At 40.2% G+C, this 14732-nt stretch overlaps 1 protein-coding gene across 1 annotated transcript in view; it reads right to left on the bottom strand.

The window, feature by feature from the left end:
- Window positions 1-681: 681 nt before the first annotated feature.
- DCT (dopachrome tautomerase) overlaps window positions 682-14732 on the bottom strand; it is a gene marked incomplete at its 3' end in the record, with an annotated part of 46481 nt that continues 32430 nt past the window's right edge. Inside the window, exons 7-8 of the mRNA XM_080688924.1 lie at window positions 8637-8838; window positions 682-854 (exon numbers count right to left, since the gene is read on the bottom strand). Coding sequence (XP_080545050.1) covers window positions 682-854; window positions 8637-8838 — 375 coding nt within the window. The remainder of the gene's footprint in view (window positions 855-8636; window positions 8839-14732) is intronic.

A 14732-nucleotide genomic window follows, 5' to 3' on the forward strand; every position in this document is an offset into this window, starting at 1 on the left:
CTTTGCCACTACAGAGACATTTGAGCTGAAAAGAACCATGGTCTTATCCAGGTCTCAGGTTATGCTAATCTGCAAATTTAAATGAATCAATTTTTATATTTATTTATTTATTTATTTATTTATTTATTTATTTATTTTTGGTGGTACTGGGGATGGAACCCTTCTACCTCCGGGCTACACTCCCAGACTTATTTTATATTTTTTTATTTGGAAACAGGGTCTCTTAAGCCAGCAAGGCTGGCTTGGAACCTCCGTGATCCTCCTGGCTCCGCCTCCCAAGCACGGGGATTACAAGTGTGTGCCACCACGCCCGGCTAAATGAATCCATTTGATGACTTTTTAAAATTTACTTTTGGTGCTTTCAATATGGAAAATTCCTATGAGACACCACAAATTTGTCATCTCTGCCTTAATTTGATGATAGAGATAGCCCAAAGCACTTTAGCTTGAGTTTTTTTGGTAAACAAATAAGCAAGCCAGAAACTTCAGCTAAGCATCTTCTGTATGTGGGATCATCATTAGTGTAGGAGAAACTACGTCAGAGATCTTCAGCAGAGGAGGAACCATGAGAATTTGTATGGTTGTTGTCCAGGTCCGAACTGTGGCTTGGCCACCCTCTTCTCCATTGGCCACCCTCTTCTCCATTGGCCACCCTCTTCTCTAGGTAGCACCACGAGCATCCTAGGCTTCCTCTGTGTATCTCTTGTGGCTTAAGTTTGTCTCCATGAGGGGTGAGTATCCTTTTCGAAGTCTTCTGTACTGCAAGAAAACCAGCAGCCCAAAAAGAGCCACTAAAGCCACCAGTGTTCCCATAACCACTGAGAGCATTGTGGTCCAACCTGGAGTTTCTTCAACTGAAATAAAAGCAGAAGAGAAGGTTCTAAAATCACCATTTAACAGTTTCAGAACAGTTTTTTTTTTAATTGGTGCACTGTATTCATACATCATAGTGGGATACAAACTTTTGTAGACATACATGCACACATTGCCCAGTCAGCCCCCACCCGATCCCCACCCCATTCTCTCCCCATCCCTCCCTCCCATGCTTGGCTTAGTGATTGACATCTAGTATTATAGCAATTTATCCACAATTAAAAATGATAAACTCACATAACAGTTTCATTTGTCTGATACCAAGCTTTTGATGACCTAAAGATAACATTTCAATATTTCTTTTTGCTTTCTTTCTTACCAGAGAATATTTTTTTTCTATTTTTTAGGTGAAACTATCATATATTTATATATTTATTTTTCAGAAAAAAAAAACTATCCTAATATGGAATATGGACTCTAGGTACCCACAACGATCTTGAAAAAGAACAAAGCTAGAAGATGTATATTTTCTGATTTCAAGCCATATAAAGCTACAATAATTGAAACAGTGTAGTAATATTCTAAAGGCAGATATATAAACCATTGGAGTTAACTAAAAGCCTAGAGCTAAATTCTTCCCTATATTGTCAAGTTATTTTTGACAAGGTTTCCACGAACATTTGGTGGTGGGAATAATAATCTTTTAACTAAATATTATTGAAAAATAATAATTACATGGAAAAGAATAAAATTGGACCCTTACCTAATCCCATATACAAATATTAACTCAAAATAGATAAAAGACCTAAATATAAATCTTAAGACTATAAACTTTTAGGAGAAAATCTGGGTTATAAAACCTCACAACATTGAAATTGGCAGTGATTTCTTGGTTATGATTTCAATGGCACAGGCAACAGAAGAGTATACAAACTCCCTAAAAAAATAAAAAACATATTGTATATCCAAAGACAATGTAAACAGAGTTAAAAGTTACTAATAGAATGGGATAAAATATTTCCAAATGCTATATCTGAAGGTATATTAATATTCCAACTAGAAATCCTAAAAATTAACAAACAATAAAGGCAAACAATACCCTTTAGAGATTGGTAAAAGACTAACATAAATAATGAATCTCCACAGATAACCAATCTTAGTTGTCTGTTGGATGGAAAATCTTGTTTCTCTAGTTCTGATGTGTGTTATCTATTTCTTCTTTGTAGTTAATCTCTTTAAGTATTTTCTCTAGTGCTGGTTTTGAAGACATAAATTCCTTCAGTTTCTGTTTGTCATGGAAGCTTCTTATTTCTCCATCTAATTTGATAGAAAGTTTTGCTGGGTAGGAAATTTTTGGCTGGAAGTTGTTTTCTTTCAAAATTGGGAATATGTTACTCCAAGCCCTTCTGGCTCTCATAACTTGGTTTGGGAAGTCTGGAGTGATTCTAATTGGTTTGCCTCTGAATGTCACTTGGCCCTTTGCTTTTGTTGCCTTTAAGATTCTCTGCTTGGCTTCCACATTGGTCATTTTGACAATTATGTGGCGTGGGGATCCTCTTCTCCGATCCTGTCTAAAGGGAGTTCTATAAGTTTCCTGGACCTGCGTATCGACCTCTTGCTCTATGTCTGGAAAATTTTCTGCTATTACTTCCTTGAAGAGATTGTTGATCCCTTTGGTTTCACTTTCTTTTTCCTCCTCTATTCCAATTATTCTTAGGTTAGCTCTCTTAAAATGGGCCCATATTTCTTCAATATCAGATTCCTGCTGTCGGATATTTTTTTCTAGATTAGAAATTATGCGTTCATTTTTGGAATGATTATCTTCGAAGAGCGAGATTCTGTTCTCCATGTGTTCTAATCGGTTGTTTGTGCTTTGAATTGAGGCCTTTACTTCATTAATTGCATCCTTTATCTCTTTTTGGCTCTCTCTGAGTTCTTTTCGAAGCACCTCTATTATTTCTACAGTTATTTTCCTGATTTGATCTTCTAGAAATCTCTGATTTTCAGTTTTATCAGGTTCTGATGTTGTGGGGTTGTGAGCATTGATTGCTCCAGTATTATTCCTCTTTCCCATGATTTCGGAAGTTTGTGCCTTCTCTGGGTTCTTCCCTTGGGTCACTATGACTTCACTTAAGGTGCTCTGGATCTCGAGTCTGTAGTATCTCAGACCCCACTACTCCTTTACTGGGTTGTATCACAGAGTCTCCGACCCAGAGAGTCGATAGAGGCTGCTTTAGACTGTGGGGGGTGCCAGGTTGCACGTTCTCCTATGGTGTGATATCTCTGCCACCGCCCCTCTCCCGCTGGGTCAAGTCCCAGTGAGTACAGTACTGGGATTTCTCCTCTGGAGCCCGCAATTTGACTCACTGTTCTTGAGTATGCAGATGTAGCTGTACTGGATTCGGTGAATTCTCTGCTGCTGCCGCCGGTGGCAATATGGCGCCGCTGCTACGCCCTCGGCTGTGGGGCTGGCGTTTTTTTTTCTTGGTTTTGATTCCCACTCTGAATCCCTGCAGCATGTGCTGAGCTCAGCCACTGCGAGCTTTAGATGCTTCCTGCGCCGAGAAATCCCGCCTGGCTGTTCCTCAGCGGCTCCCCTCGGCTTGTTGTGGCCGTCCCGTGAACTCGCCGGTGCCGCCAGCAGTATGGCTGCTGCCGCGTCCTGGGGCGTGAAGCCGCTTCCTCGGGCGTGAGGATATCCTCTGTGGCTCTGTTCTCAGTCCGCTTTCTCTCTGGAGCCTGGTGATTTTTTTGTTTTCCTGGTGATGTTGTTTTCTGGCTTTGAAAGGCGCTGATTTTGTAGTAATGGAGATTTGTTGTTAGTGGGGCTCTTAAGCCCTGCTTTTCTCGGTCGCCATCTTCCCGGAAGTTGTCCCAGAACAGTTTTTAAAAAGAAAGAATAAACGTATTTGCCTTTAGCGTGTATTTCTGTTGATAAAGCAAAACTACCCTTGCTCTTTCTTCACTATTTTCTCTTTCTTCATTATCTTTTGTGTCAACAACTGTTTTCCTGAGGAAACTGGAAATAGCACCCCATTATTTACATACAGCTTACTGCATTTTTAAAATTTGTTAAAATAAGCCGGGTGTGGTGCTGCATGCTTGTAATCCGCGCACTTGAGAGGCTGAGACAGGAGGATCGCACAAGTTCGAAGCCAGCCTCAGCTACTTAGTGAGGCTCTCAGGAACTTAGTGAGACCTTGTTTCCAAATAAAATATGAAATAGGTCTGGGAGTATAGCTTGGAGGTAGAAAGCCTCTGGGTTCCATGCCCAGTACCACCAAAATTAAAAAAAAATTTTTTTGCTAAAATAAATGCCTTGATGCAGAATAAACCCGCTAAGAAGTATATAAAAACTTTTGTTTTTATATATAGATGAGCTAGAAACTCATCTGTATATGTGCACACTAAAATGGTATTCAGGAATTGCTAAATATACAACCATCAGGTAGACATTTCTGCTTTGTTTTAATCTTTTTTTTTTATAGGTGATACATGTGTGAGGAGGATTAGATTTGTTCTTATAACAAGAGACACTCAGTAGCAGACACAGATATTTTTGTACCCATTTAAACAGCTGTAAATAAAATCTGAATCTTCCCATGATAAATCCAATCCTCGACTGACACATATTTTATAAGCATTCTTCCGCAAAATGAATAGATTCCATTTTTAATATACACATGTCTACTTCTCATTCTGTTAAAAAATTATCTTTTCCATAACCAGCTGTTATAAAAATTCCATTCTTTGAATTGGCTTCTGGTTCAATACCCTACACTCATCTCAATATATTATCTTCCTAGTCTTTTTCCTCCAACCCCACAGAGGGCCACGGCCCATGCTGACTAGATTCCTCCAAGAGGATTTTAATCTATCTCCTCCTGCTGTGAGCCAGCAGCACCATTGCCAGCCTCCTCTTCTTAAACACAGATTTTAATTCTGCCATTTCTTTGTTAAGGCACCCAAAATGATTGCTTTTTATTATTGTCCAAATCATCTCTGTAGCCTTTTTAAAATTATTTTTTAAACGGTGGTAACATACACAGAACATAAATTTTTTCCATCTTAACCATTTTTAGTGCAGTTCAGGGGCATTAAGCACATTCAGAATGTTGTGTGACCATCACTGCCATCTGTCCCCAGAACATTTCTCATCTTGCAAAACTGAAATGTTGCATCCATTAAATGGTAACTCCTCGCTCTCCCCTTCCTCTCCTGCTGACCACCATTCTCTTCTCTCTGAATTCAACTGTTCTTTATGCTCATAGAAGTGGAATCATGCAATATCTGTCCTACTGTCTAACTTATTGCACTTAGCTTAGTGTTCTGAATGTTTATCCTTATTGTAGCATATAACAATTACCCTTTAAAGCTGACTTATATTCTTTGGTATATATGGAACACAACTGTGTGCATTCATTCACCCACTGATGGCTTTTGGATGAACACAAGTGTACAAACATCTCTTCAGGACCCTCCTTTCAATTCTTTTGAATATGTGCCAAGAAGTGGAACTGCTAGAACATATGGTCATTCTACATTTAACTTTCTGAGGAATCCCCAGTGTTTTCCATAGTGGCTACATGACTTTCTATTCCCGCCAGCAATGTACAAAGGTTCCAATTTTCTCATGTCCTTACCAAGACTTCTTATTTTCTGCCTTTTTTGAGAGTTGACACTCTGATGGCTACAAGGTAGTATCTCATTAGGGTAACTGCCTCACTTTTAAGGACCTCTGTAATCAGCCGTCTTACAAATCAGACCTTAATTCACAGTAATCTTCTTCCTGGGCCTTCCACTGAAAGCCGGTATAGAGGCAAAAGGAGCTCTCTTTCTATCCTTGGGAAGTTTGATAATTTGAATTTATAGAACAAATTGACAATAGACTGACTAATGAGAGAAAGGGTATACAAATGCTAATATATACATGTATGGCAGTTAAGGTATGAAACTAAAAGGCCACCTGCTGAAGCTTAAATGCCCTCTTCATAGGAGGGAAGTAACTGGGCTGTAGGCAACTTCAGGGAAAGAGCAAATGATTTCAGGGGAGGTTAATAGGCCTAAGGAACAGACAACAATCTGGGACAAAGTTCACTGGGGCATTCAGGGGGCAATCTCCTCTAGTCTTGGTTCCTGCAGGTCAGTCTTCTAGAGGATTTGGCCTTGAGGTAGAAGGAGGGACTGCCCTTCCTGCATTTTAGGGGTATGAGGGGGATAAGAGAAAGCAGGGAGGGGCCAAGCTAGACAGAGAGACCTTGTTTCAGGCACTCAGCCTGCTGATGGGTCACATTCTAAGGGACTCTGAACTCAAACAGAAAACATAGCCCTCAGGCCAGACCCTGTGGGCCTTTCCCTGTTCTGTTTCCCTCCTGCTCTGAAGGTAATTGAGATGGGGCAGAGAAAGAAGCCAGTCTTATTTTATTTTTTTTGAAATTGCTAAATTTTCTTGCTAAATTGCTGAAGACCTCTCTAACTTGCTGAGGCTGGCTTCATACCTGCAATCCTCCTTTCTCAGCCTCTCAAATACTGAGATTACAAGGGTGTGCTACATTGCCCAGCTAGTCTGCCACTTTTGAAAGCCTTAACAGTTTCCCCTTCATTTTATCACATGCCCCAATTTCTCGTGCTTTGATTAAAATGGTCTATAAACCCTCAAGCCTACCACTTCTTTTCTAGAAAGGTCCTCAGGTCACAAAAAATTAACATTAAATTAAATCTGTGTGCCTGTTCTCCTTTTAATCTTTCTCTTGTCACTAATTTACTGGACACCGGTCAATGGACTGAAGGGCTGGAGGGAAGAATATATTGTCTCTCCTACTGTTTATAGTTCTATCTGCCTATGTAGGATCGTACATTTCATTGTCAAATCAATAAGTGAACATGAATTTTTATCTTCTTGACAAGCTAGAAATGACTAGACAGTTTAAGGTAGAGGGCGTTGGAATAGGAAGGATTAAGAGAAACTGGAAGAACAGAAAAATGAAAGGTTAATACGATACAGGAAAGACAATGGCCAGGCCGGGACACATTAAAATGAAACCTCAGCCCCTGCTACCACATTCTGAGGATGACCAGGATCAACAAATGGCAAGAGTGAATGGGGAAGGGGATGGGCGAGGCCAATGCGGCACCCGGAGATTACAAGAGATCACTAGTGTATAAGATAGAGACTCAAATGAGGGGTTGAACCAGGACCACAGACATTGGGTCCCCAGGATCCACATCAAACCAGTCACAAGGGGAACAAATGGAGAGCCACAAGAAGGGATGAAAACTGGTCTCCTGAGAACCTTTAGCAGCCACTCTCTTCCAAGGGCCCCTCTCCTGTGTGGGAGCTGCTCTGTTTTCTATTTTTCCTAGCTTAAAATAATGTTCATACTCCTACACCCACCCTTCTGTGGCCCACAATGTCATTTATCAATTTTCACAAGGCAAAAGACCAGGCAAATGTAAAATGTTGGCTTCCTACTCACATGTTATGGGCATAATTGGAACTCGGACTACACCTGAACAGTGATTGTTACCAGACAAAATGGGAGCAGATTGGGATGCACATTCCAGATTTATTATTATTATAATCCCACAGCGAAAAGAAAGGAGTTTAGAAGAGATATTTCCAGCTACCCAAAGAAGGAAACTTCTTCAAGCCAATAAGAACAAGAAGTAAATGAAGAGCTAAACGGAAACACGGAAGACACATTCCCGCGTCTGAGACTCTGAGGTCGGAGGTGGAGGGGAGCTCAGAAACCATCTTGATTACTTCATGGGCCCAAATTTAGGGAAGACAAAATAGACACAAATGGGGAGAAGGCCACCAGCAAATTGTCTGTGAACTTTTCAGCCTTTTGATAAATTAATATATATTGCTCTACTGTTTTATCTTTTCTTTCTCAAACTATCCTCAGCTTAATTAAATGTCAAGTGAAGCCATAGCAGGGCCTAAGCAAAAAGAAAAGTACATTCTTCTATATGCGCTGACCAAAGTATCTTTCTCTATTTTGAACCAAATGAGAAGAGTTCATAAAAGATCTGTGATTTAAATACATGACTCAGAGAAACATGAATTTATAAGCATACACATAAAACCCCTTGTGGCTCAGTCTGTAGTCAGGCCAGTGTCAGCCCTCGTAAACCTATCCCTGTAGGGGTGGTTTAATACGTACTAATTGAAAACGACTGATCTAGGTACAAAGTAACATATGTGTATAAAACAAACACACAAGAGTCTGTCTGCATTCAAAATTAGAATGGTGTGTTATTCATCATGAAGTTTTCACATTAATTTTGGTCTTTTAAAATATTGGATTATATTTCTTACACAATTATGAGATTTTTTTGCCTCCCTTTGAATTTTGTGCTCAAGGCAAATCCCATACTTATTTCACTGTAATCCCAGCCTGGCCTTCAGGTATGACCTCCAAATCCTGCCCGTCCCTATCTACATGAGGCTCGTCCATTTTGACTTTGTTGGTTACGTATTTGGAACAACCATAAGGCAGTTTTTTATTAACTGATTAATTCAGATAAAATAGTCAAATGTGATAAAAGAGTAGAAATTCCTTTGTGAAATAAAGTCTCTTAACTTTTCATTTTCTAAAACAACAGTGTGCCAACTAGTGCCTTTCTGATGTTAATTGGTAGTTTAACGGCTCGTGTTGTTAAATACCTATATTCCAGAAAATAGCCAATAAACTTAACTAGACCTGCATGCTGCAATTAAAGGTCTTGGTTTACATTAAAAAGAAAGAAAGAAAGAAAGTAAGTAAGTAAGCGCCTTTAGAAGTTGAATGAATCACCCATTTAGAAGCTCTATAAGTTACCTGGCAGATCAATGGCGTAACTGTAACCAAGTTGGTCTGCGGTTAAAAAGAGTTCCTCATTAGTGACCGGAGGGAAAAACGGAACCATGTTGTACATACGATTGTGACCAATGGGTGCCAGCTCCCAAGGCCAGGCATCTTCAGGAGGAGTGTATCTTTTCATCCACTCATCAAAGATGGCATCGGTAAAGGAGTGGAGGACCTGAAAGAGTTGGTCAGTGTTTAATGTTGATGGGTCTGTTCGGGTCAAGCAATCTTACTAAGCTCTCTATGATGAAATGAAATTCCTGTGTACACGGTGAGTTGCTATTACATAGCCAATCTAACTTGATGACATAGGCATTGGCATTTTACATTAGGTTTTTGAGGATATGTGGACATAGCTCTCCATTTATTCACTTATTGAGCTATTCTTCAGGTGAACAGAGGAAAGTTGATGTGGCAGATTTAACATTAGTTTGGGAACATTTGAGGCCTTCAGTCTGTATGTGCATTAATTGTGAATTTCATAAAAAAGGAAAATATGACACAATATATATTCTAGTTAATATTCAGGCATTTGGGTTTATTTAGCATGAAAGAGGAAGAGGCGGCATGTGCCAGTATTGTAACAGCAGTGGACAGCAAAAATTAAGAAAAGAAAATCTTTACTTTTCAGGATGGGTTTCCAAATTTGTTTCATCAGAAACACCCTTCCATCTACTCACTTATAACCTTCTTTCTTTAAGTTTTGGTGCCCTGTGAGCAATAGGGAGTCTAATAGTGTTGTAATGTATATAGTGCTCATTTTTATTTTTCACAATAGCTATTAAAATCCTTTTCTAAAACAGCAATAATTACATGCTTTAAAATACCAACAGCAAAATTTCCACATGTGCAGCCCTGATTTTGCAACAGGAAACGATTGCGAGAGTTCAGGCCAGGTTGTATACCTGACCGTTAGGGTTCCTCTCTCACTGCTAGACTGCAGGTTCATGGCACTCAGGGACAGTGTCTGCTTTGCATTCTCCAATGCCTTGGGGACTGTCACACCAGGGTCACGGTGTAAGATGTTCAACTGTCCTGAGGTAGCCATACTATGAGGAAACCCAAAACCACCCACATAGAGAAAGCACATAGAGAAGCCCTGAGATTTCAGGAAAAGGGAAGATGGTCAGTTCATAGCTGCTCCAGTGCCTCACAACTGAATGGCAGTGGCACTGGGAGAGCTGGGGGCAGAACAGACCAGCCACGCTATGAACTCCTGACCCACAGAAATCACGAGAAATGAAACGATCCTTGAGGCTTCAAGCCAATCAGTGTTCAGGTGACCTCTTATGCAGCAATGGATAACCAGGACAAGAGAAAGGCCTGAACACAGTCTGGCAGGCTCAGGCCTACTGCAGCATGTGTGGGGAAGGCAATTTCCTGGTCCCCAAGGAGATGAGAAGGTAGAGGTGCTGTGTGAGAGGCAGGGCCTGTGCTGAGGCTTGAGATGGGAAGGGCACAACTCCTGACCTGATGACCCAAGAGAGGACTGCCAACATCAACAGTGGGCATGAGCACATGGCAGTGGAGAAGCCAGAGAAGATGGCCTATATAAAGCTTAGAGCACAGTGTCCCTCACACAGGAAATGTTCAATAAGTTTAATAAGTGGGCACTATCAGTGTGGCTGCATCCTCAGTACCATTATTATCTTAACATAGGACAAGGATATATGTGAAAAGAAGGAAGGAACTTACACTTTATATTGGAACTGTTATACCTGCTATACCTTTGAAGTCACATACTGTGTACACAGGATTAATATAAAGCTGACATTTAGGAAAGCGCACAGCGCATCACTAGCACCTAATACATAGATTAGTTAGTTATTAATGATTGTCCTATGCCAAACACGCTGATAAACCCTTTAACTATTATAATATTTCCAATCCTCAAAACAACGTGACTCGGTACATGCTATTTGCATTAAATGCTCAGGCTGATGTCACAAAACACCACGTAGTAAAAGGTTTAAATAATAAATAAAAAGAAGGTATTTCTTTTTTCTCAGTTCTACAGGCTAGAAGTCTAAGAGAAAGATGTCAGTAGAGCTGGTTTCTTCTAAGTTTCCACGCCCCTCACCTTGCTTCTGGTAGTTTCCTGGCAATCTCTGGTATTCCTTGGCTAGTCTATCTCAGTCTTTATTCTTCACAAACTATTTTCTCTGTGTGCTGGTTATCTCTGACCTAATTTCTCCTGTGTGTAAGGACACAGCTTGCTATAGTTTAAATGACCTCTCCAAAATTCATGTTGAAATTTAGTTGCCATTGTAACAGTATTAAAAGATGGGGTATTTAAGAGGTGATTTGTAACCTAATAAATGGATCAATGTCATTACTGTGGGAGTGGGTTAGTGACTGTGGAAGTAGTCTCCTGATCAAAAGGATGATTTCTGCCTGAGTTTTCTTTCTCTGCCTCGAGCATATTTACTTGCTGCCTCCTCATCTCCGCGGCCATGTTAGGATGCAGCGTGAAGGCCCTTACCACACACTGGCATCACGCTCTTGGGAATGCCTAGCCTTCAGAACTATAAACCAAATTTCAAGTGTTTATCATTTCCCAGCCTGCGGCATTCTGGTATAGCAGCAGAAAACAGACTAAGACACTATTCATATTGGATTAGGTACTTACCCTACTTCAGAATGACCTTATCATAACTTAATGAATTATAACTGCAACAGGGTAGTTACCAAATGAGGTCATATTCTGGGAGGTTAGCGATTAGATTTCAAGATATGAATAGAGATTAGGGCACAATTCAACCCATAACAGAAGTATCCTGTGTTATAGATGAGGAATACAAGGTACAGAAGAGTTAAGTGACTTTCCCGAGATCCCAAAGCTGGTACACGGTGGAGCAAGAATTTGAACCCAGGAGGTTGGGCTCTGAAATTAGAAGTCTGAAGCCACACACCCCACTTCCTCTACACAACCAAGTGACAGGGCAATTAATACAAGTCTTAGGACCAATTAGAATAAAGAATCATTTTAAAGCATATTCTCAAGTTTTAATAATGGGGGAAACCATTCCATTTGATCTATGAGGTCTAAGCCAATTTTGAAGTTTTAGATACTGATTTCAAATCAAAGACAAAATTATCATTGGAAAAAGAGACTCTTGAAGCCAGGCGTGGTGGCGCACGCTTGTCCCCGCGCTTGGGAGGCAGAGACAGGAGGATCACGCAGGTCCGAAGCTAGCTGCTCTGGCTTAAGGGACCCTGTTTCCAAATTTTAAAAAAAAGTATAAAAATAGGTCTGGGAGTGTAGCCCAGAGATAGAAGGGTTTCCAGGAACCCCAGTACCACCAAAAAAAGAAAAAATAGAGACTCTTGGGATATAGGAAGATGCAGTTTCAGTGCTACAAGGGAAAAGTAACTTTTGGAAAGTACTATAATCACCCATTGCAAAATGTAAGTAGTTACAACAGGGACAAGACTATAAAGCAATTCGTAATCTGGAACAATTAAAAATAGGAGGAAATAATAAGACTAGGTCTCAAAGGGCAATAAAACATCATACAACAAGCCGGGCGTGGTGGCGCACGCTTGTAATCCCCGCGCTTGGGAGGCTGAGACAGGAGGATCGCGCAGGTTCGAAGCCAGCCTCAGCTACTTAGTGAGGCTTTCAGCAAGTTAGTGAGACCCTGTTTCAAAATTAAATATAAAATAGGGCTGGGAGTTTAGCCCAGAGATAGAAAGCCTCTGGGTTCCACCCCTAGTACCACCAAAAAAAAAAAAAAAACATCATATAACAAATACTCCAAGAGAAGTTTATATAATGTAATAGCAAAACAGATGATATCTGCTGAGGAGATGCAGACAATACAACAAGGGATATTTTGTAAGCAATGATGTATACACAGGTTAGAAAGAGAGGTAGCAGAAACTATAAAATAGGTATTTTTGTTAAAGTTGTGGACATTGTTCCTCAACAAGATATCTTGAATAGCTCTTGAGACACGAATTGTATCTTTGTTAGATAAAAGCTGAAAATGGGCTTGATTAATATCTACGTAAAGGTCAAATGTCATTTAAGGGTAAGATATAAAAAGGGTAGCTAAGTAAAAGTATATTGCTCTTGCATTTTATCTGCTACAGAGATATTAAAAATTGAGTGTTTTGGAAGTGATGTTCCAAAATTTTGTATACAGACATCCTACCTTGCTCCAACAAAATAACAAAATAGGTACAGGAAGAGGGGAGAGAGAAAACACTAAATTTCAACTGAGAGACAATATTGAAGAAAATATGATTACATGGGTTTTTGAGGTTTTTAATGTAATCCTTGCAGAAGAAAGCAATCAGTCAACACACATTGTACTTGGAGGCCAAAAGAAAATACAAGACTACATGCTCTCTTTTTCAAGATCACTGGAGGGTAAGGTTACTACTACAGGGCCTTAACTTAGAGAGCTATGAATTGAGATTCCTGTCACACTGGGGAACTGAGAAGAGTTTCTGCATTTGGAGAAAAGAAGCCATGCAAATCTGAGTCCGGTTGCAAAAATGTGTGTATATTATCCAAGAGCAGCAGCCCGTGGCTTTTACTACTCAAGCTCATGTGCTTTATCCAGAAGGCAGCATTCATAATGAGAGCAAATCTGACTGCGGGGACATGGTACTGCTCTGGTTCTCGAAGAATCAGAACTAGAGTGACAGTTCAGGCACGATCACTTAAAAGTCACATGACAGGCAGAGGTGCTTACGGGAACTCTGGTTTCAGACTTAAGCTAGAAGGCACAAATAAAAAGTTGGAAGCTGGGCATGGTGGTACACACCTGTAATCCCAGTAATTGGGAGGCTGATACAGGAGGACTGCAGGTTCAAGACTAGCCTCAGCAACTTAAGAGAAACCTTGTTTCAAAATAAAAAATAAAACAGGGATGGGGGGGTGATAGCTCAAAGGTAGAACACCCCAGGATTCAATGCCAAACTTCTCTCTTCTCTCTCTCTCTCTCTCTCTCTCTCTCTCTCTCTCTCTCACACACACACACACACACACACACACACACACACACACACACACACACATTGGGGTAATCTTTCTAAATGAGATTCCTAATGGCAATTCCTAAAATACAAATATTTAATTGAGCTTGTTATTGTATGGAAATATCTCTTCATCCTTCTCTTGTTCTACCTAGGATTTGAAGCAATGTCTAATCAAGATGTTGCCTTCACATTGCCCCAAATAAGCCATAAGTAATAGGCATGAAAGAATTAAACAACACCCAGGCTTGTACTTAGCTGCTAAGTCCCATCACAGGGAGCATATTTTAGTGAGAAGCAAGAAATGATCTCCTATGGACTAAAAGCAGGTATATATGTTCATATGTTGAACTCCGAACCCCCAGTGTGATGGTGCTGGGGTGGGGGGGGGCTTTGGAAGGTGAAGGTCACAAAGATGGAGTCCTTGTAAATGGGATTAGTGCCCTCATAAAAGAGACCACAGAGAGTTCCTTTTTGCTTTCTCTCATAGGAGGACACTGTACTAAAACAACCACCTGCAAGCCAGGAAGAATGTCCTCACCATACACTGACTATGCTGATGCCTTGACCATGGACATTCCAGCCTTCAGAACTGTGAGAAGTAAGTGTTTTTGTTTACGTCACCTAGTCCATAGTATTTTTTGTTACAGCAGTCTGGATGGACTAAGACACAAACATAGATTAAAAAAAAAAAAAAAGACATTTGAACAATATCATCTACTTCCAGGCAGTGCTCAGCCAAGGATGGCATGTGTTTGCCTTTTGCTACAATTTTTCTCTATTCTTTCCCATCTACCCTCTCCTTGGGCCTGAAAAAACATATAGAATACATTTTTCCAGCATTTTCAAGGCATTCCATAGTGAACATACCCTCCTACCTAGGTTTATACAAAATAAAATTTTTGGATACAAAAATAAGCCAGGCATCTTGGCACATGCTTGTAATAACAGTACTTGGGAGGCTGAGACAGGAGGATTGCAGGTTCACAACCAGCCTCAGCTACTTAGTGAGGCCCTCTGCAACTTAGTGAGACCCTGTTTCAAAATAAAATAAAATAGGGCTGGAATTTATCTTGGAGGTAG

The sequence above is a fragment of the Muscardinus avellanarius genome, assembly GCF_963383645.1.
Source record: "Muscardinus avellanarius genome assembly, chromosome: 2".
NCBI lineage: Eukaryota > Metazoa > Chordata > Mammalia > Rodentia > Gliridae > Muscardinus > Muscardinus avellanarius.